Raw genomic sequence first — 24304 nt, 5'->3', positions numbered from 1 at the left:
ACAGGATCATGAGACATCGGTGTGAGGTCTGTATTCAAGCAGGAGGTGGACATTTTGAACATCTGCTGTAAAGGCAACTACCTGCGGGAAGAAAACCGTTCTGGTGAATATCACTGTTGAGAAGGTCATAACTTGGAAATCAAGCATTTCCGGACATATGCTGTAATGAACTTTTTATATTCTCTACATATGGGAAATACATACCTGAAATTACGCCCTCTATTTCTGAAACACCCTGTATATCGATATATCGAAATCAATGACATCTATGATAGGTACTGCTTTCTCAACTTTCTTTTGCCAAATCTTAAAAAGGAAGCTGTTCTAACATTAATCGGTTTAATTTTGTAATAATTTGTGTACGATGTCAGTCCCTTACCGCTGCAGCGGCGAAATTGCCAAAATACGTGGCGAATCCTTCATTCAGCCAGAGGAACTTCCACCAGTCAGGACTGACCAAGTCACCAAACCACTGGTGAGAAAATTCGTGTGCAATCACACTGGTGATACCTTGTTTGCTGGAAGTTGTTGAAGTGTCTTCTTTAAAGAGCAACAGCCTTTCTCTGCAGCAAGCAACAGAAAACGTTTTTTTTTAAAAAGTGGATAGATAGCCTATGTTACTAAAATAGATACCACTGATACCAATAAAAGATGAATACTGTTTTCCATCTTCATGCTTTATTTATACAGTGTGAGAAAAGCATTGCTTTCTTATTCTGCTGGCTGCTACTGGTATATACTTTTATTTCTGGCTGGAGAGGGACCCTTTGCCGAAATTATTTTTAACATTGAATAATTTCAAGGGAAAAATTGTTCCGGGGCCGGGTATCGATCCCGGGACCTCTGGTTGAATGTACCAGCGCTCTGCCAACTGAGCTACCCAGGAACTCCACCCGACACCGTCTCAACATTTCCCTTTATATCCACACAACTCGCGTGGGCTGACGAAACACCAGAGACCCGCATCGAGTGCACACAAACTCTGTGAGACTTGAAATTGTGGTTTTCTGTTAACGAACACAGGAAGCTTTACCTGAAAGATTAGATTTGCATATTTTTAACATCGTTCGTGGAAAACAGCTATTAGCTGTGATGAATACACACACCTTTTCTGATACGGAGATAAGTGGGAGAGAGAAAAAAAAGGAGATGCCAGAAGTTAGCGTATTTTACGTGATTTTACGTCCTGTTGCTAGACTGTAGTGCTATAAAATTAACTATAATAATAATAATAATAATAATAATAATAATAATAATAATAATAATAATAATAATCCGTGGCGCTACAGCCCACGAAGGGCCAAGACCGACCAGCCGGCTGCTGGCCTCACGGCCACATGCCCAAGCAGAGGTGGACGATCATCCAACCAGAATGGAGGTATCGTGTGGTTAGCACGATGAGCCCCCCCAGCCGTTATAGCTGGTTTGCGTAACTGGATTTCGCTACCTATCATAGCTCCCAAAGTGCATCACGATGCTGGGTGGGCACCGGTCCCATACACTGGGCGAAATTTCATGAGAAAATTTCTTCCCCCATGAGGACTCGAACCAGCGCGCATTCCGTAACGCGAGTCCTAGACGGGATGCCTTAGACCGCGACGCCACGGCGCGGGACAAAATTAACTATAAATTGATAAAATAATTTACACAGTAAAAGAAATGAGATGTTGAGAAATACGCAAAACTTACGCGCAAATATATCTCATTTTAAGGCCCTCATAAGAGATTTTGATAAAAGCAAGTCGAGTGATTTGTTAAAATTGAGCAAGAAACAGCTCTGCTGGGGATACAAGTCCCCACTTCTCCATAGTATACTTATAGTCTAGATCATACTATATCATAGTGTGATCTAAGCTTGTAGGTTATAAATTCCACTTCTTCATAGCATAAACCTGTAAAGTTCAAATTTCTCCATAGCACACACTTGTACATTATAAGTTGCCAGTTCTCCATAGCAAAGTACAAATAATTTACAAGTTTCTGGTTTTCCATAGCAGAAACCTGTAGTTTACAAGTTCCCAGTTCTTCATAGTACAAATCTGCACGGTTTCATAGCACATATACGTGAATTAAAAGTCTTCAGACCTCACAACAAAACATATATACAGTACAGTATGTTAAACATTCACAGTTCTCCACATCACACATACTTACTTACTTACTTACAAATGGCTTTTAAGGAACCCGAAGGTTCATTGCTGCCCTCACATAAGCCCGCCATCGGTCCCTATCCTGTGCAAGATTAATCCAGTCTCTATCATCATATCCCACCTCCCTCAAATCCATTTTAATATTATCCTCCCATCTACGTCTCGGCCTCCCTAAAGGTATTTTTCCCTCCGGTCTCCCAACTAACACTCTATATGCATTTCTGGATTCGCCCATACGTGCTACATGCCCTGCCCATCTCAAACGTCTAGATTTAATGTTCCTAATTATGTCAGGTGAGGAATACAATGCGTGCAGTTCTGCGTTGTGTATCTTTCTCCATTCTCCTGTAACTTCATCCCGCTTAGCCCCAAATATTTTCCTAAGCACCTTATTCTCAAACACCCTTAACCTATGTTCCTCTCTCAGAGTGAGAGTCCAAGTTTTACAACCATACAGAAGAACCGGTAATATAACTGTTTTATAAATTCTAACTTTCAGATTTTTGGACAGCAGACTGGATGATAAGAGCTTCTCAATCGAATAATAACACGCATTTCCCATATTTATTCTGCGTTTAATTTCCTCCCGAGTGTCATTTATATTTGTTACTGTTGCTCCAAGATATTTGAATTTTTCCACCTCTTCGAAGGATAAATCTCCAATTTTTATATTTCTATTTCGTATAATATTCTGGTCACGAGACATAATCATATACTTTGTCTTTTCGGGATTTACTTCCAAACCGATCACTTTACTTGCTTCCAGTAAAATTTCCGTGTTTTCCCTAATCGTTTGTGCATTTTCTCCTAACATATTCACGTCATCTGCATAGACAAGAAGCTGATGTAACCCGTTCAATTCCAAACCCTTCCTGTTATCCTGAACTTTCCTAATGGAGTATTCTAAAGCGAAGTTAAAAAGTAAAGGTGATAGTGCATCTCCCTGCTTTAGCCCGCAGTGAATTGGAAAAGCATCAGATAGAAACTGACCTATACGAACTCTGCTGTATGTTTCACTGAGACACATTTTAATTAATCGAACTAGTTTCTTGGGAATACCAAATTCAATAAGAATATCATATAATACTTCCCTCTTAACCGAGTCATATGCCTATTTGAAGTCTATGAATAACTGATGTACTGTACCCTTATACTCCCATTTTTTCTCCATTATCTGTCGAATACAAAAAATCTGATCAATAGTCGATTACGCCGAAAACCGCACTGATGATCCCCAATAATTTCATCTACGTATGGAGTTAATCTTCTCAAAAGGATATTGGACAGAATTTTGTATGACGTCAACAAAAGTGATATTCCTCGAAAGTTACCACAGTTGGTTTTGTTACCCTTTTTAAAAATAGGTAAAAGTATGGACTCCTTCCATTCCACATCACACATACCGGTACTTAATGTACAGTTCTCCTTAGCACAAAGATGAACGTTACACATTTCCAGTTCCCCATAGCACACAAATACATGCACATGCACACACACACACACACACGTTACAAGTTCCCTGTTCTTTATAGCACAAGCTTTTACCTCACAAGTTTCCAGTTCTCCATAACAGAAAACCTGTACAATATAAACCCACAGTTCTACATAGCGGAAACCTGTAAGTTACAGACTACAGTTCTATGTTTTCCATTGCAGAAACTTGTAAGTTTCAAGTTCAGAATTCTGCAAAGTGAGTCGGCCTGGGTAGTGCAGTAGGTATAGTTCTGGCCTTCTGTGCTCGAGGTTGTGGGTTCGATCTCGGCCTAGGTCCATGGCATTTAAGTGTGCTTAAATGCGATAGGCTCATGTCAGTAGATTTATTGACATGGTAAAAAAATTCCTGCAGGACAAAATTCCGGCACACTGGTGATGCTGATATCAGCAGTTGCGAGCATCATTGAATAAACCATAATTTAAAAATTATTCTCCAAAGCACAAACTTGTACATAACAAGACCACAGTTCTACATTACACAAACGTTTACATTACAAGTCGACAGCACAAACATGTACGTTACAAGTTCCAAGTTTTCTAGAGCAAAAACCTGTACAGTACAATCCCAGTTCTCCATAGCACAAAATTATATTTTACAAGTTCCCAGTTCTCCATAAATACATATACGTTACAAGTCTCCATTTCTCTACAGTAGAAACATGTACATTACAAGTCTCTAGCTTTCCACAGCACATAAATCACAAGTTCTCAGTTCTCCACATCACAAAACCTTACAGTACAAGTTTCCAGTTCTTCATAGCACAAACCTTTACGGTACACAAATCCTCAGTTTTCCGCAGCACAAACCTGTAAGTCACAAGTCCCCAGTTCTCCATAGCACCAGCTGAGAAATCCGGAATAGCTGCTTCGTCTATCTTGGGAAGGTCGAAGATGTGGTCGGTAAAATTCTCCATGAACTGGATGATGCCTGGACTGACGGACGCTGTGTACATGGCCTGTGTGAGAGCGTCTCCACGCACCCACACATTGTATTCATGCCTGCTATCACTGAGTGACACTTCCTTGAAATCGAACACTATGAAGGCAATGAGATATGAAGACATCCTAGGTGTTTCCGCGAATGTATCAATTTCCCATGTCTCATTGTTTGGATATCTGTAAAATATATAAATAATAATTCCTCACTTATCTAAAAGCTTGGCAAAAGACTTACCTTTCTTGGAATGTGAAACTAAACAACAGCAAATACATAAAAATACTGTGCATTATCTAGGAAAACTCATATTATCAAATTATCACCATTAGAAGCTTCACTATTTAGCTTATTAAATCCAGTCCGTCTTCAAGTTGACCTACCTACTCCAGAAGCAGACTTCTGGGTACTCAACAGTGTGCTGGAAATTAACATCTCCTATGTTTCTGAACTAATATATGTACAGTAGTGGCAAAAAAAAAAAACCGGACCGACCCTTGTAGCTGATTTCAGAGCCTTGTTCACTCCAGAGCACGATAGACTGGTAACTAAGACTTTCGTGGTTCGAATCCTGCCTGGAAAGAAATTTTTTTTTTTTTTTTCCTTATTCAAATTTATTCCCAATACTTTTCGATTGCAGTGATATTTTACTACTTAATTAACTTATTATTCCCAGAAAATGACTTTTACCAACCATTGGAAAGTATTGGGAATAAATCTGAATAAGGAACAAAAAAAGTTTCCTTCCCAGGTAGGATTCGAACCACGAAAGTCTTAGTTACCAGCCTATCGTGCTCTGGAGTGAACAAGGCTCTGAAATCAGCTACAAGGGTCGGTCCGGTTTTTTTTTTTTTTTTTTTTTTTTTTTTTTTTTTTTTTTTTGCCACTACTGTACATAACTTTCAAATATTGGGGGAGAAAAGAAAACTTTAATTACTGTTTCATAAAAAGTCCTTACATATTTTACAGAAAATAATATCGTCTCATTTTTCATTTTGTATCCATGAAAAATGCATTATCAAAGACGGTTGAAAACTATGGATGAGGAAAAAATTATTTCTTGGTGCGAAAATAAATTAAAGAAAAACTGTTGTCTAGCATAAACAAGAGTTATGTGTTCATGAACCGTAAAAAAATCAGATGTCTATCCTCAGCAGTTTGTGAAGAAAAGTTCCTTATGTAAGACATAATTTAACATTGACAAGATAACCAATTTCGTACCTCCATTACCTGACTACAGATATCTACTCCGCGTTGGGCCTGTTCAGGTGTTAGTTCATGAGGTACAGATCTACAACTTCTGTCGGATTTCTTAAGCATCTCAATGTGGCCATATAATTAATATATATTTTGATGCACCAAGTAGGTCACATAAACATACGTATGTACGGAAATGCCTGGTTTATGAGTTATTCAAATAAGAAGGTGACATGGCCTGCACGTTTCCCCGACCTAAATACTTTGGACTTTTATCTGTGAGGACACCTAAAAGCCCTAGTTTATGCAACGGATATTCAAAGTGTAGAGATTCTTCATTATTTTAGATGCCTGTGAGATCATTCGAAATCGTCCTGGGGTCTCTGAAAGAGTGCAACAGTCAATGATCTGACGTGTCCATGCGTGCGTAGCAGGAGGCGTAGGAAATTTTGAACATTTACAATGAATTGTAAAATGAAAACAGTTTGTGCAAGTACATTGTCAATGTGTCTTTGTATTGAAATAACTCATAAACCAGGCATTTCCGGACAGATTTATCACTTCTTTTTTGTTTTAGTGTGAGGACTCGCACTCGAAGTTTGTCCCCGTATTTTTTATTCACCCTGTAAAGAGACCACATGTCGCACTTAACATAAAACACGTACGTGTTGGTGGCCTCCAATTTTGTGTTGCTAATGGCCTTCTTGTCAACAGGTCTTATGATATTAATCTGGTAAACTGCCTTGAATCCTGGCTCGTCAAAGCATGGGAATGCTCTACGAGCATCAGTTGGCTCAAACTGTGTCGTAGCCAGCCACCTGAAACAGAGAAGAGTATATTTTTTTTTAACGTGCAACGTTTATTTGCTGGACAGTCGAGAAATCTGGTCACACTTCCTGTTAATACATCATCGTCATTAATTACAGTAGGCCTTGAATGACTGAAATTATGATGTGTTTAAAAGAAACTAGTTTGGAATTCAGCCAGCCACGATGAAACATAAAGGGAAAACAAAATAAAATATGTACCATCATAATGAAATCACTTTTTAATGTGTAAAATCTTAACAAAATATTCAACTTCATTTTTATTCAATCAAAATAATTATTTTTTACACAAATGGAGTGATTAATAATTGCGGGTAGTATAAAGACAGAAATAGTTAATTTAACATGGGAACGACTCTAAAATATTAAGCAGTTTTTTGTTTTTCAAAGGCAAGTTTTTTTATCCAGGGAAAATATTCATCTTTATTCGCTCATCAAATACATTAGCAATTATAATCTGATATTTTGCAACACATCTACTAAGCTAGCCAAAGTTTTCGATCCAGGGATAATTGGACCTATTCGAAGACTATTGCATTGCACTGCATAGACATCTTTACTGATCTTCACTTGTTTCCCTTCTCCTTTGGTTTGAGGTTCAACAATGCACGGTCACTAATGCCGAAATAGCTTTGCTTAGGCCTTCCTGTATTCTAGAATAATTTAGCGTTAACGGTCTCTAATTCCAAAGTAGGCCCTACTTAACTGTGGTAATAATTTCCAAATGAATCCAATTCTCTAAATTTAATTACTATTTAAAAGAACTCACTGCCGTCATATTGGTGTATGAATCGTACTATCAATTGCATTTTTGTCTCGTGGCTAAGCTTCATGGAATGAGGAAGCGATTATGAAATAGGTGATTAACGAGGAGTTTCTGCGACTCTGCCTTGTTAAATTTAAATGCGGGGAATATGAAGACAAAAATAGTTAATTTAACATAGTCTAGTCCACCTCCTTGGTCTCGAAGTAGCGTGCTAGATTTCTGGGTTCGATTCCCGGTCGTGAAGTCAGGGGGATTTTAATTCGAACCTCTTCACGGGGACTAGTTGTCTCTCCATTGTCCAAGTGTGTATGGTGTACTCGCAGTGGTCACGGAATACCCTGACCCAGTAAACGGGAGAGTCTGCGTGTGTGTGTTCAGTAGAGTTGTGGGTCTAGGTACAATAAGCCTCAGACTGCGGTGCCGAAATTAGACAAAAAAAACTTAGCCTATTGTAAAGTGCTTAATATTGTGGTATTAATTTCCAAATTAATAAAATTAAATTATGGTTTATTTAACAACGCTCGCAACAGCAGAAGTTATATCAGCGTCGCTGGTGTGCCGAAATTTTGACCAGTAGTAGTTCTTTTACATGCTAGTAAATCTACTGACATGAGCCTGTCGCATTTAAACACACTTAAATGCCATCGACCTGGGCCGGGATCGAACCCGCAACTTCGAGCACAGAGGGCCAGCGCTATACCGACTACGCTACCGAGGCGTCAGTTTTTTTCACACCAATTCTGGTTCCAGTGAATAATTTTGGTGGATCAGTATTTCGTAATAGTATTATTGGTGATTCAATATTAAGTATTAAATTATGTGCTGGCATTCCTTGTGGTTTTAAGGAATTCAAGAATTCTGTTAGATAAAACACAGCCTGCTCACTATCTACTGAGAAACTCATAATATGGTCCTGGACTTTGCAATAGCTATTTATGGCATGAATTTTCTAGATTTTGTCCTTCATAATCTATCAATAACATTATTTAATAAGCGATGAAAGAGTAATGGAACGGAGAAAAAATTCTCTCCGGCACCGGGATTTGAACCCGGGTTTTCAGCTCTACGTGCTGATGCTTTATCCACTAAGCCACACCAGATACCCATCCCGGTGTCGGACAGAATTGTCTCAGTTTAAGTTCCAACTCTTGAGTTCCCTCTAGTGGCCACCCTCTGCACTACGTCATAGATGTCTATGAACTTAGGACTGAAGCCCACACATGTGCTGAGGTGCACTCGTTATTGTATCATTTTTTCCACGGCCCCATGAAAGACATGTTGAATATAATAGAAATAAACTGCAATTGACTGCAAAAGAGGCTATTTTAATATTATATGTAAATGCATGTTTGATCGTATTTATTAATTTTTTTATATTGTAATTTAACGTCCATTTGACCAATTTTAATATACCGGTAGCCTATGTTTTTCTCCTGATTGTGGTGGCTTAATGTGCAAACTTTGACAAATATCGAAGCGTGTATGCATAGGCTACATACATACACGTTTATATTAGATAGAGAATGGAGTGAGATGGACCGCGTAGAAAACCACGAGACACAAAATATACATTTTTGCACGATCATTTTTTTTTTGCTGTATTTACAACTATTGTTATGAGGCCTTAAAAGTTAGAATTCCACACAGAAACTTGTTGCTAGGGAAACCTTTCTCCATAACATAAAACTATACTGTATTGAAATAGACCCATTACAGAGCACTTATTGTTACTTAGTTACCATTACAGTGCAGTTTCGCGAAGGCTTTGGAATAATATTGCTCTAAATTTTCAATGCAATATTAATATACGTTACAAGAGCGGTATGTTGACGTTTTCATGTTCGAGGAAAAGATTGAAAAAGCGAAACGTAGTTGAGTTTTTTTAATTTCCGAGAACATGAAAACAAACATACCGCTCGTATATCGTACATTATTTTGTGCGAAGATCGTTTATTACATACCTGAAAGACGAATTTCTAATTAGTTGCAATGAAATCTCCATGTTGGTTTCTGTTTAATGACGGCAACTTCGGAATACCAAAATATCTTTCTTCAACATTGTTGCTATAAAATGTTTTCTGTGTTTACTATACTCCAGCAGGCCGTGATATACGTCTGTCTTTTTTTTCCCCCAGTCTATAAATACGAACTTAAAACAAACGGTAAAGTTATGTAATGATTTATTTTTCATTTTAATATTTTAACAATATTATTTATATAACATATTGCAGTAATAACATCGGCATCTGGAATCTTGTTGATTTTTTCACGGCTTCCTTAATGTTACTTGTATCAGGAATGCAATAAGTTTCGTGGAGTAGAAGACTTTACTTAATTTTTGCAAATATTTAAAAACAATAATTAACATTGCAATTTGGGTGAAATTGCAGTGGTAAGTTTCTAATTTATAATTATTACCAGGGAAAGGATTTATATGTAAATACATATTTACTTATAAAGCTAATATAATTTATATTTTGCATTATCTTTATGTTTCACAATGTGTAGGGTTGAAAAATCCTACTTTTATTTTCCATATTTTTCCATATTTTAGAGTTTAGTACATATTTTCGTTAATTTCCATATATTTTCCATATTTCATATAAAACAGTCCATATTATATTAGGTTTAACAATAAAACAAAACAAAATTCCATTAACTTTTAAAAATACATTTCAACAATAGAGATTTAAACACATGTTCAGTAATCCCTTTAACATCAGAGTTATTTGAAAATTAGCAGTCCTATCAACAATGGGAAAGTAAGTTACAAAACTGTATTAATTTAATTTAAAATTTTTAACAGACTTCAGTTGTGCAGCTCAACAGTTAAATGCCAGTCAGAGTACACATAGGTTCAGTTTTGTAAATCATACTATAAAGACGGTAAATATGCCAAAAGTACGTCATTCAGTCAATTTAAAATCAAAACTAACAAGTTACATTTCAGAATTTAAAGAAGATGGTTTATCAACTGACAATAAAATATTATTTTGTAATTTGTGTCAGTGTGCAGTATCATCTACACAAAAGTTCCTGGTGCAACAACACATTACAACTAGTAAACATCAGGCCAACAAACAACTAAATTCCAAGCAGAGACAATTGTTTTTAACACAACCAACAACATCGAATGTAAGATCTGAGTTTAACATCGACCTGTGCCGTTCTCTCATCTCTGCTGATATTCCTCTCTACAAACTAAAGAATAAGGTCTTCAGGGAATTCCTTGAAAAATATACTCAACATACAATCCCGGATGAGTCAACACTTAGGAAGACGTATGCTCCATCCATCTACGATGAGACAATACAGAAGATAAGAGATGAAATTAAAGATAGTTCAATTTGGGTTTCCATTGATGAGACTCCCGACAAAGAAGGTAGACTTGTTGGTAATGTAGTTATCGGTTTGTTAAGTGAACAATATTCTGAACGAATTCTTTTACATTGTGATGTTCTAGAAAAGTGCAATAACAAAACTATAGTTAAACTGTTCAACGAAGCTATGGGTATCCTGTGGCCAAAGGGTATTATGTACGATAATGTGTTATTCTTTATTAGCGATGCTGCCCCTTATATGGTCAAAGCTGGACAAGCATTATCTGTTGTATATCCTAAATTGACTCATTTTACTTGTGTGGCGCATGCATTTCATCGTGTGGCAGAAGTGGTCAGAGACAATTTCCCTAAAGTAGATTTGTTGATTTCATCAGTGAAAAAAGTATTTCTCAAAGCTCCCAGTAGAGTTAACGTGTTGAAAGAAATGTACCCTGAAATTCCATTGCCACCAAAGCCAATTTTAACTAGATGGGGTACATGGCTAGAAGCAGTTGAATATTATGCCGAACATATAGACTCTATTAACAATGTTCTCCTTGCATTGGACTCTGAAGATGCAGTCTCAATTGATACTGCGAAAACAGTTACCTGTGACATAAGTGTGAAGAATGACTTAGCTCACATTCAGCATACATTTTCATGCATCATAAAAACGCTCAAAAGTCTCCAAAATAGGCACCTTTCACTATCTGAAAGTTTTGAAATTATAAATAGTACTGTGGAACAACTGAATCGTGGTAGAGGTAAAGTTGCAGATGCAGTAAGAGCTAAGGTGGACACTGTACTTTCAAAAAACCCTGGATATGAAGAACTACAAAAGGTTGTTGCTGTGATGAGTGGTGAATCAACAGTGAAGATTAACTTGGACTTATCCCCAGCAGACATTGTGAAATTGAATTATGTACCAGTTACTTCTTGTGACGTCGAACGCTCTTTTAGTCAGTATAAATCTATCCTCAGAGACAATAGAAGAAGATTCACTTTTCAGCACTTGAAAGAAATGTTTGTAACCTATTGTTATGGTAACAGACAATAAAAATTGTGTTTTGTTGAAACTACATTGGAAGATAAGGTACGTCCATTATATTTTTTGTTTAGTTTGATTAAAATGTACGAATATTTAACGTACATAGTCATTTTTTTATAATTTTAAGTCCATATTTAATTCCATATTTTGGTAAAAATCCATATTTAATTCCATATTTTGGTAAAAATAACTACATATATATTTACATATTTCATATATTTTTAGTCCATATAAATCCGTTCCCTGATTATTACTATGTTAAACGTCTCTAAAAATAATATGTTAAAAGCCTAAAGCAGTAAAATGAATGTCGCGCTTAAGCGGTAAGAAGAGGGAAATTGTTATGTGTGTTACGTTGGGAATATTGAATGTGGTATTTCACACTTACCGCGTATTGGTTCTGTGCGGAAAACAAGCAAATACGCACGATCTCGCACAAAATATGTTATATTTGCAATTTTAAAAATATGATCGTGCAAAATATGTTGTACAATACACGTTTGTGAAATGCATTACCGTACAATAACTCGCTCTGCTCGTTTTTTCAAACTTTTTCTCGATTTTGTAAAAAGCACTTCCCAAACTTGTATCGTAATATACAGAATGAAATGAGGCGGACTATGTGGAAAACCACGAGACACCTAACATCTTACACATAAACAGTCTTACTAATAAACCGTGTATAGTTTTTATACGAGACTTATGCAGAGTTGAGACAGAAAACGTTACTAATAAACCGTGAATAAGCTATGGACGTATAAACAGGCTGTAACTATACAATGGGAATTGCTTTGCAGTAGTTATATACACGAAACCCCTTGTTTAAGCGTTGTATATAGAGAAAAAATGGCCGCCTCTCTAACAGCTGTTCGTATCGACTGTCATTTTACGATGATGGATGCCTTGTAACCAAAGAAGAACAAACCAAAGATCATAGAATTATTAGAATAATATTGCTGTAGCTTGTACTCTCTGACCAAAATGTAGTGTGGTAATCGATTAGAGCCAGTTGTACTATCGATACTTAACATGCAACACTAGAGCGCTCTACCGGATGCAATAGAGAACCTCACATATTCTATTACTTTTCGTAACGAAGTAATGACGAAACTATGACGTAGCTGTGTAATAGTTGTACTGTTATACACGACGTATGTAGTGATTATTAGTAAGGAATTTACACACGGCGTATAAACGAGCTACTCATTGTATAAGTATAAGACAGTTAAACGTGTGTATATAGAGTTTTTATTAGTAAGACCGAAAATGTATACTTTGATGACGTCATCGTATTAACAGAGTGTGACCAGATTTCTCGAATGTCAAGCGCATAATTATTTCAAGTTAAAACATGCGGTTTGAATAATATTTTCTATATGCATATTTAAATTGCTATCTTCCTATTTATATCCCATAATTTTGTCTTATAAATTAAGTAGGTCTAATCTTACTTTGTTTCTTTATTCGCAGTCTGGTAAGAACTCCTGTAGAAGCCAGCCATGTCATCCAGAAGATACCCCGTGTACTCGATATGGATTGTGTAGTTTCCTGCAGTGAAATTTAACTCAGAAGCGATGTCATATATATTTGTCGTTTCATCGTAAGTGCCATTAATTGTTACGTTCTCGCCCCCAAGATCGGAGACTAATATCTCATTTATATCCATGATAGCATAATGTAATTTTATAGAAGGCACGTCCTCCGTAACAACCACATCGATGTCCACCGTGCCCTCAAATGTGAATGTGTCAAAATCTGGCTTTATCGTTATACTGTAGTGCTCCGGTAACACTGTTCTTGGTAGACGGTATTCCTCGCCAGCCTGTGTATCTACCGTCCTGGTTAAGGGAAGCGTGTCTCGAAACTGAATTACGGATGACTCTGCAGCAAGAATTACTAAAAGCAGAGCCACTGTATACTGCCACAGCTGACCCATGATGTTGCCGCAGTTTCAACCTGTAGAAACCTGCAAGAGAACATAACACGTGTAGTTAGCTTTCTGTCATTTCCTCACTAGTCCAATTTAAAACAGAATATTATGTAATAGAAGACGCAATCCAAGGCTTCAAAACCGAATGACTGCATGGATTCTGAGGGACAATCAGTATGATCAGAAATTGAAAATAAAAAACCTGGACACTTACGCGATAAAAAAAAGCCAAAGAAATCAGCCGTACAAACTGCATTCAATTTTTTATTTTATTGGGTTATTTTACGACGCTGTATCAACATCTAGGTTATTTAGCGTCTGAATGATATGAAGGTGATAATGCCGGTGAAATGAGTCCGGGGTCCAGCACCGAAAGCTACCCAGCATTTGCTCGTATTGGGTTGAGGGAAAACCCCGGAAAAAAACCTCAACCAGGTAACTTGCCCCGACCGGGATTCGAACCCGGGCCACCTGGTTTCGCAGCCAGACGCGCTGACCGTTACTCCACAGGTGTGGACAACTACATTCAATTATTATCATTACTAGGAACCGTACTTTGTCCCAGGAAGCTAAAGATTAAGTGTATTACTGGAGTTTTTAAGTGGACGATCCACGTGCATCTAGCAAGCGAAGTAGGCCTACTTGACTGACGCTCACGCGACTCTTGTTTCGTCAAGTGGGGCAGAGAAAAACATAGACCACTTTAACAATTACACTTGTCCCGCTTAGAGGGATCGAGAAATAAGTGCTAATTTAAAGTATAAATAATGGTTTTATAACATCACTTTTTGTACGACTTGATGTAAAAACTCTCCGAGTTTCGGAGAATGATCAGTGCAACTCGATATATTGTGTGCCTCGAGCTACCCTGAAGACATCTAAGAGGTACTCAACAATCTGCTAGTGTTCCATAACATTTGTGGAGTGATTAGCGCAGCTGCATTTATAATGCGTTGTCTCAGTTTTATCAAAGTGTCAACCGTAACACGTTGGTACACAACAATTGTCACAAAGCCCCAAAGGAAGTTCAATGGTCGTCAAGTCGGGTAACCTAGGTGGCCAGGCAAGGGTTCTCCTCTTCCGATCAACCTATTGGGAAAATGTGCATTCAAGAAGCCACGCACTGCTCCATAGTAATTGGGTGGAGCCCCATGTTATTGAGAAACCGATCCTGGGGGAGTTGATCACCAAAAAAAGTTCTACACATGTCCAGATATACATTCCCTTTGATTGTCGCCTCGATGAAGGAGAATGGTCCAATGACGGAATGTTCTACTGAATGACGCCAGGCTTGTTTCCACGATAAACGTTAGTGCGCGTGCGCATGAACATGCAACTGTTTTCAAACCATTGGAGCATAAACTTGGACAGTTTCTGCATCTTGTCAGATGTAAATCACAACGATATTTTCATCTGATTTTAAATGGTGAGCATTTATTTCTCGATCTCTCAAAGCGGGATACGGTGTATTTACAATTTACATTATTTATACTATGTAATACACTAGAATTCGTTATTTTTACTATTTACACTACGAAAAGTGTAGTTATATTTTGTGGTATTACAGGCCTAAGATAAGTAAAAGTGCCTTCTCCTACTGCAAATTTTAAATTGTTTTCTCGTGATTGTTGGCTTGAAAACATGCAGTTCATATACGATCGACCGTTATTTTTTTCGTGGGACGTTTGCCTGTTTGTGGAATCAAGAATCCTGTCTCTTTAAGAATTCTATCCCACTGCAAAATTGATTTCGACGCAAGTGAATCCACGTTGAATTCTAGACGAAATCGGCGTCGAACTCTGGTAACAGATTTAAATTCAGCAACACAAAGCACGCATTTCACTTTTTGCTGTGATATCCACATTTTACGATCAATTTGAATTATTATTAATGTTGATTGTTAGTCCCGTCCCGTCGCTCTTATTTCCGGCAGCCAATCACGTTGCAGGTCGGCTACATTTAAACGTGTGCGTCTTGTGATTCGCTGATGATGACGTTATGCATTTTCTAAGGCTCGATAAATACTTTATATAATCGCCCGTCATTTTGGCTCTTTCATTGGCGTTCGCAGAAAGCACACGAGGATCTTATTTGCCGCTCAATTATTTGCTGAATTACAGTGCGTTTGATTTATTATCATAGGAGCTACGACATGATAATTTTAACGGTGTGGCAAATAGATTCCTTGTCTGGTAGCTCGGCAACGAAAGAACAAAAATGGTGAACGATGCTACATACCTAGACTTTATAGAGCCTTCACTTCCTAAAATGTAAGTAAAGAGGAGGAGTCACGCCTGGAATAACAGCGTCGCGACTAGCCTATAGCAATTCGTGACATAAATCGCAACGATAAATTGTATCTGTTTTGCTTTCTTCAAATTTCTTGCTTTGTTGTATAGATTTCTAGCATTGTTGTTATAAAGATAAAATCTTGGAGAGTTTGTGCATCCTGCCAAATATATAATAATAAAATAGCCTTCTGTTAATAAATGGTGAACAACTATTTCTTGATACCTCTAGCCCGGACACGATAGACCCAAAATTTCTGCTGTGTTTTAATCCAGTCGTTGTGTTGGAGATGTTTAGAAAGAAACTGCAATTTTGTGTCGTACAGTATTCATGCGGATCAATTTTAAATTTATTTTGATTTTTATGGAAGTAAATCAGCAATGTTTGTTTATAAATTTGTCCTAGATTTGATGCACCAAATTCCTGAAAAGTTAACTTCGTTGCATAACCTAAAGGTTTATATAGACAAAATTTTGATAATTATTTTTGAAGCAAAATTAAAGGGTGAAGTGTAGATAAAATACTGAAGGCAAGATGAAGTTGAAGGTGATAATGATGGTGAAATGAGACCAGGGTTCGGCGCCGAAAATTACCCAGCATTCACTCTTAATGGGTTGAGAAAAAACCGCAGAAAAAAATACTCAACCAAGTGACTCGTCCCAAACAATTCGATCCCGGACCCGCTAGTTTCGCAGTCTACTCCAAAGCGTGGAAAAATATTTATTTAAAATAGGCTATTATGATATTGAACTTTGTTATCAAATACCAGCGGCTCTTATCTCGATACTCAAGGCTGATGACTGATGAGTCTGGAGATTCCACTTAGAACGCACAATGTCTGTAGATAATTTTCTATGATGACACCATTTTTCTGTCTCGAATCAAGCACGACTATTTTATCAGATACTCTATGACCAATATATTTGATTAATTGGTCGACAGTCTATTGTTTCTGACCTCTATTTTTAAAGAAAAGGGCAAAGAATTCTTGCGAAAGCATAAAGTCACTGGATTGCACGTGTCTGTACTTTCCTCCCGATAGCTTTCGAATCAAAAGAACGAATTATCACTGGTCTGCATTTTGAAACGTTTTCTTTTTCTGTTGTTTTGCAGCTGATATGCGAGTCTTAACGGTTTCTTTTTGTGTTGAATTCTAAAATAATCTCCATTTCTTCCAATACGTCAGGTTTTCATACAAATCATAAAGATGTGAATAAATGCTAATAAATTAATTACTACCTAAAAATGAAGTTGTAGGTTTGTGAAACGTTATGAAAATTATTTTTAACAGCCATTTTGTAAGAAAAAACTGGACACGTATCAGTTGCGGAGAGGACTTGAGAAAATTCCTATCCTTGCGTGTAACGTCTATACAGAAATTAGGGTAATATAATTTTATTAGAGTTGAAAATTGATATTAGAGGAGAAAAATTCGCTCCGGCGCCGGGGATCGAACCCGGGTTCTTGATTATAAGTACCAAGCGCTCTAACCATTGAGCTACGTCGAAGTTAAATCTTAAATCTTCACGTAGATTCTTTGCCCAACAGTGCATATTACTAGTGCTGTTGATCGATCAAAATATTTAATCGATTAACTATTAACTATTTGAATTTAATCGAGATTAAAAAATGTTTTAATATACTGTAATACACAATTATTGTTAAATTTAACTTGTGTTCGGTGATAAGCATAAGTATTAAATGTTGTACAGTATATCTGTATAATATATTGTATCGTTATATTACAAAACAACTATTTTAATTACTTACTAACATATTTATTATGAAGCTTATAATTTATTGTATCAATTTCTCAGGGAATTTTTGAGACAAACATAAATAACAAAAAATATGAAGACTCACCTAGTTAATATTGCTTTATTCATGATTTTAAACATGTGAGTGCATTCACATGCTCCGAATTAAGTGCTGCTCTACGTTTAGTAACAATGTTTCTTGCATCACTAAACGCGAAAAAACTTTTTTTCTGTCAAGCACTTCTCCACGATCGTTCAATTTAAATCCAAACGTTTCACGGCGTTTACCTTTCAAATTCTCATAAGACATAATGGACTAACATTTTTCACAAACCACAGAAAACTGATTTTTTTCCCTTATCAAACTAAACACACAACTTTCACATACAAACTCAGTATAGAAACTGCAACTGCAAAAATACAGCGGTCGAAACAGAAGACTGGTCGCTATTGTAATCGAATTACCAGATTTTAAAAAGAGAAGAAGGTAGTTATGCTCTCACTTGCACACAGTGCAGACATGGCTATTTTAAAAGGAATGACGGGGACGAATCCCAGAAAAGTATGTATTTCATATGCTAGGAAGATGAGCTGACAACAAGGTGGAAGTTTTCTTGGAAAACCATAAAACTTAATAAGGGTTTCGCATTGTGTTTCAACTTTCAATAGAGATAGACTAGGTCACTGTCTCATATTTCTATCTCTTTCTGAAGTTTTGTGCAAAGATTTTCCTACTCTATCTGGTTTACAGTTAGAAAATAACAATACTCTTGTACTTTTAAGCAATTTCCGAGAGAGAAATATTGTCGGAATTTTTAGTATGAGTTTCTATTAACAAAATAATAATTAATATCAACTACAACCGATTAATGTTAATGTTATAATCAATATACTAATTAATTTTAATCGACTCGATTATTCGATTAAATATTTTTGATTGATTAATCTTATAAGAGAAATTGATCGATTAATCGATTAAATCCCACAACACTACATATTACTGTGAAATCCCGGCCACCAAGTCACTCAATTGAATCGCTCCTTGTATAATGGCAGTCGACTTAATATAAATGTCAACTTATATGTCGAACTTGGAGTCAGGTCACAAAGGGAAAAAACACTGCAGGAGAGGGATTCGATCCGATGCTGTGGATTGAACTTCGACGTAGCTCAATGGTTAGAGCGCTTGGTACGTAGAACAAAGGACCCGAGTTGGAGTCCCGGCACCGGAGCGAATTTTTCTCTTCTAATATCAATTGTTACCATAACAGATATATTCTGTAAATAATTATAACTGTATAACTATAATTGTTTACATTAGCTACTGAAAAAGTTTACTTTTGCTGTAGATTTAGCAATTGAATTTAAAATGGCATTAATTTGATCAATAACATAAAATTAACATGGCCTGCAACAAATGCAAAGAATTTCAAATGCAGGGGAAAAAAAAGTAGCACTGCAATCAAAAGAGAGAGAGAGAGAAACGAGAGAATAATTTATTTTAGTACGTTATTTTACGACGCTTATCAACATCTTAGACTATTTAGCGTCTGAATGACATGAATTTGATAATGTCGGTGAAATGAGTCCGGGGTCCAACACCGAAAGTTACCCAGCATTTGCTCATATTGGGTTGAGGGAAAGCCTCGGAAAAAACCTCAACCAGGTAACTTGCCCCGATCGGGAATCGAACCCGGGCCACCTGGTTTCGCGGTTAGACGCGCTAACCGTTACTCCACAGGTGTGGACAACGAGAGAATAAACAACAAATTACACACTTATTAAAAATACTCCGATTAAAGGAATGCTCAGCATAAAGTATATGTTTGCGCCACAGCACATACACAACCTGCTGTTTTGTCCATAGGAAAGTTGGTTGCGCCATCAATCGGAGGTCTTCGATCGAAAGCGCGCAAACAACTGCTCCGAAGACTACCTAATCATGCGCAGCACTAGTGACATTGGTTCACTGCCTAATTACTAATAACATTAGCTTTCAGTGTGGCTCATAGTCTTATTACAGTAAGGCCCGGTTTCAACCTTTGTTAAATTATAACAGTGTGTTATTCCATTTTAACTGTAAACTTAACAGTTGAAGCATTTCTTCAACTACTGTTAGTAGTAACAGGCTGTTAAAACCCATGTTAATTTAACTGCCCAATTTCATGCAGTTAAATCATTTAACTCTCTGTTACCATAGAAGTATCCAATATGGCTGATGCTTTAAATGCTGAACTTTTATATCTTGATTATTTAGAAAATTATATCCATTAATACATAAACAGAGCGGATGATTTCTGTGATTTGACAGACCAGAAGTTCATACAAAGGTATAGGCTATTTTCTGCCAAGCCTCACTTTTCGCTTTCAACTTAGATCTGTTTGTTTGTTTATTCTCATTAATTGGTTTATACTGCGAAATAATTTCCAGCAGGAGACTTCTCTAGAACGAAGAGAAATTAGTCCCACGATTACTTTTTATTCCATTGTTTTCCATTTCATAACAGCAAAAACCAATACGGCGCTCCACGCTATTGTGATACAGACGAGGAAAGAAGCAGAAATCAAACCTGAGAGAATAGAAAGACTTCTATCTTCTCTGAATCAAACAACGGAAACAAGCGAGAATCGCAATTGTCGGAGTTAGAAAACAGAAGTGAGCCTATACTTGGTTATGGGTTATGGTTAAACTCTGGAATCTCTGGTCCTAACAGAGAGGTAACAAACAGAATGTTAAAATGTGAAATGTAAAGTTGAAGAAATGCAATATTTTTAACAGCAATTCATACTTTTAACTTACAGTTAATTAACGCTATGTTAGGTGCATTTTAACAAAGGTTGAAGAAACCGGGGCTAAGTATTTTAAATTCTGCAATTTGTTTCACTACGGATTCCGGAATTGGTGCCCATGGTCGGGGGATGCGGGGAAAGGCGTATTCTGCGTGAAAAAACCGATTATGAAGTATAATTAAATGTAGATATGAAACAATTGATTGTTAACCTTATTGAAGAAGACTGATTTATACTTTCAGGATTTTCCAGCTTATTGTTCTTTGTGTCCATAATCCACGTGATACAATGTTACACCAATTACGTACGACAGTTAAGACTTCAAGACACAAGATTCATTAAGTTATATAAGTATAGGCCTGTAAGGCTTGAAACAATACATACTACATATGCATTCTCAGATATATATCTTTTTTTTTTCAAGGTAAATCCGACGATATGATCAAAGTTTGATGTCCTGGTGTTAATTGCATTACTTCTGTTATCAAGTATGGCCGATATATTGAACAAAAGAAATGCTTAGTCACTGATATATTCTACAACTCTACACAGACTGGTAAATTTTTCGCGTGGGATCAGAATGCTCACTTCGACTGCTCGGCTCGAAAATCGAAAAATCGAAGGAGAATCGGGAGGAAAATTTAAAAGGTACGCAAAACGCGTCCTTGCAAGTGGGTTGGGGGCTGTACAAAACTAAATATGTGAGCTCCAAGCCTGTTGGCCACTAGTCTCACTCCGGGTTACGCTGCTCCCCTGAAGGAGCTCTAGAAAATTTTGAAGGGGAAGCCGAAATTGGACGTAACCTCTTAGGTACCACATACGCGAGGGGGCTGACATTGATCAATTGATCACGGAACGGGGCGAGGAGGAGTTGGCTGGTGTTTGCCGTTAGAATGGCAAGATGCCGTCATCTGTTGTTCGATGACAAAGCATGTGAAGGCCGTCGGAAGAAGCGCCGTGAAATCTAATCTGCAATTTGAGAGGTCCCTGTCCTTTCAATTTGCGACTTATTAAGTGACCTCGTATATTTAATAGACTATTTATATTATCTGAACTAGGGCATACATCGTTTATAATAAGGGTGGAATATGTATGGGGAAGGGCATATAGGTCCGTGGCCCATTTCTTATAGGGCTCATCCCGACATTTGTCTTACGCCTGAGGAAAGCTGCTCGGCTCGGAAGAGCTCCATATTTAATTGTCGTTTGAGATGTCGGATATAGAAGTCTTATGGGATGATGTTATTTGCAAAAGAAGAATAAGAAAATAAAAAACGATGGTGGCAAGCGAATCTAGAGACAGAAGTGTTAATTGTGCATTGAAGGTATGGAATATTTTTAAAATCAATGGTCAATATAAAAATTCATTACAATATCTTCTACAGATTTCCAGTATGGTACTTCCTTGATGTAATTGAGTTAAGAGTTGCAAAAGAAGACACTGTTACGTTCAATTTCATAAAAATCTGTTATATAGGAAAGAATTTATTAATTTTTCTCTAAAACCATCCCATATAAAAGGATAATTTCTTTTACATGAACGTAATAAGAGTTTGCACAGAAAAATATACTCTCTCTCTCTCTCTCTAACTTCTGTGGAAAATTTTATAAAAATTCCTTAGATAATAGAAAAGTTATTAATTTTGTCTAAATGAACCCCATTAAAGGAGTAGTTTCTCTTATATAAACGTAATCAGAGCTAGTAAACAAAAAATATATGCTACCTGCAACACCTGTACAAAGTTTTTATAAAATCCGGTAGGTAGCAGAGAAGTTGTTAATTTTGTCTAAATGCACCGCTATGAGGATGTAGTTCTTCTTATAGAAACTAAATCACAGTTTGCATACAAAAAATATATGCTGCCTATAACTCTTGTACAAAGTTTAATACAAATCTGTTATATAGGAGAGAAGTTATTAGCTTACTTTTGTTCAGCCAGATTTGCATTCTGACCCACTATGTAATGCAAGCTGTGTTCGCGAAAAAACTTATGGTGTAAGTGAGCTCACTTGCTACGAATAGAAGCGTAGCGAGGGAGGGAAGCTTCTCAGTCCATTTTTTTCCTCCCTTGACGCGCAGGTTCGATTCACTAGATAACGAATGGCCTATACAAGTACAAAAAGGAGTTTTTTTTTTATAGATACTCGTATTGCCCCTTAAAAAGTAGGGATAACCTTCGAAAAGGTCGAACCGAGTAATCAGTCCAAGAGAGTTTCGAATCCACGCCCAAGGCAGCCTGCAATGACGAGTCGAACCCATTACATCTCAGCTACGCAGATGTCGCTTTTAACACGCCGAGTGATAATCATTAAGTTTTTCTTTTTTAACATACTCACAAATAGTTTATCCATTTTTTACGTGGAACGCCCATATTCGAAACAGCATGATATTGTAAACATGAGTTTCAGCAATAAAATAAAACAGAACATTAAAAAGTTAATAAGTTTATGAGTTATGAGGGAAACGCTTCATTACTGCACAGTGAACTTTGAATTTTGAAAAAATAAAATATAAATATATATATTTTTTTTAAATCGTAAAAATATATTTTTTTCATATAGCAGAAGGATAGTGTTTTACACAAACCAATTTTCTTGTACAAGATACAGTAATGAGGGAAACAAATGTTGAATATTTCCAAAAAAATTACTGTTGTAAACTGTATCTAACCCCTTAAATGTGAGTATTCAAAATTAACGAGAAGCTTGCCGGAGCTCGGAAACAACGTGAGAGTTGACCAAGTTTTAACTTTTCCGTTCTCGTTTCCGATCACAGCCTACCAGATTCTTTCTGTTGTCATCATGAAGCTATTTTGTCGTCGTATATTTTATAGCAAGGAGACCGTGATATGATTTCTTCTTCGTGTATCGTTTCCAACTCAGAAATTTAGTAGAATCACTTTTAATATATGCTACGTGTAGGCCTACATATGACAGATTACCACGTGAATAGAATTCTTAAATATTCCGTGTCTTAAATTTCGAAGTTGGTTAACCTGTGTTTTTGTTGGCTGGCTTGTACTCATGAGAGAGTGCCATTGGTCAAATCTACGAGTTAGAAAGAGAAGACTATAGAGTGACCACGTTGTCCTGTACAGCGCTCTTTGCGGTGCCACCGCGAAACACGGCAGATCTGAGCTAAGCGCCCACCTTTGTAAAAATTCGTCTGCTTACAATGTTGTATAACGGAGGTAAGAAGTACAAAAAAACGAAGAAAAAACATGCCTGTTATGTGTGCTGCATATAAATGCAATGTCAAAAGGAAAAAGACAACTGATATATCATATTTCATGTAAATTTTATGAAGTTAAGTCCATAGTTTTGTTAATTAGCAGCATTTTTTTTTTCATGCATAAATGTGTAACAACGCCCGGCATAAACAAAATAAATGGTTCACTGGTAATGTACTTAAACTAAATACGGATAAAACCAATATAATTCCGTTTCAGATCCAGTGAAAAACAAATAGCAATACAATATTAAAACTGTATTTCGACACCGGCATCCTTTATTTCTGCTTCTTTTGTCCTTACTGCTTATACAAGACGACGATGAGCTGTAGCTTATAAGAAGTAGGCCTATTTCGAAGACAAACGATTAATCAAATAAATGGTTCACTAGTAATAAAGTTAAACTAAATACGGATAAAACCGCTACAATTCCGTTTCAAACCTAGTAATAGCAATCAAATATTAAAATTGTATTTCGACACTCGCATCCAAAATAACGCAAAACTCTGGGGTAGGTCGTATTGTTGTTAGTATTTTGACTGGAATGACATGAAAGAACATAATTGAGCACCC

The 24304-nt window shown here is 36.7% G+C and overlaps 1 protein-coding gene and 1 non-coding gene across 2 annotated transcripts in view; both read right to left on the bottom strand.

Moving 5' to 3' along the window:
- Window positions 1–24304, bottom strand: part of LOC138704609 (aminopeptidase N-like) — a 60369-nt gene that overhangs the window by 28465 nt on the left and 7600 nt on the right. The window contains exons 2-5 of the mRNA XM_069832687.1: window positions 13188–13702; window positions 6441–6593; window positions 4452–4760; window positions 380–563 (exon numbers count right to left, since the gene is read on the bottom strand). Coding sequence (XP_069688788.1) covers window positions 380–563; window positions 4452–4760; window positions 6441–6593; window positions 13188–13672 — 1131 coding nt within the window. The 5' untranslated portion in view covers window positions 13673–13702. The remainder of the gene's footprint in view (window positions 1–379; window positions 564–4451; window positions 4761–6440; window positions 6594–13187; window positions 13703–24304) is intronic.
- TRNAI-UAU (transfer RNA isoleucine (anticodon UAU)) lies at window positions 17391–17463 on the bottom strand. Its single transcript has one exon. It is a non-coding gene; the product is annotated as a tRNA-Ile (tRNA).

This window comes from Periplaneta americana, chromosome 8 (genome assembly GCF_040183065.1).
Source record: "Periplaneta americana isolate PAMFEO1 chromosome 8, P.americana_PAMFEO1_priV1, whole genome shotgun sequence".
Lineage (NCBI taxonomy): Eukaryota > Metazoa > Arthropoda > Insecta > Blattodea > Blattidae > Periplaneta > Periplaneta americana.
The sequence above is the reverse complement of the archived record's forward strand: the minus strand, read 5'-3'. Positions and strand labels throughout refer to the sequence as shown.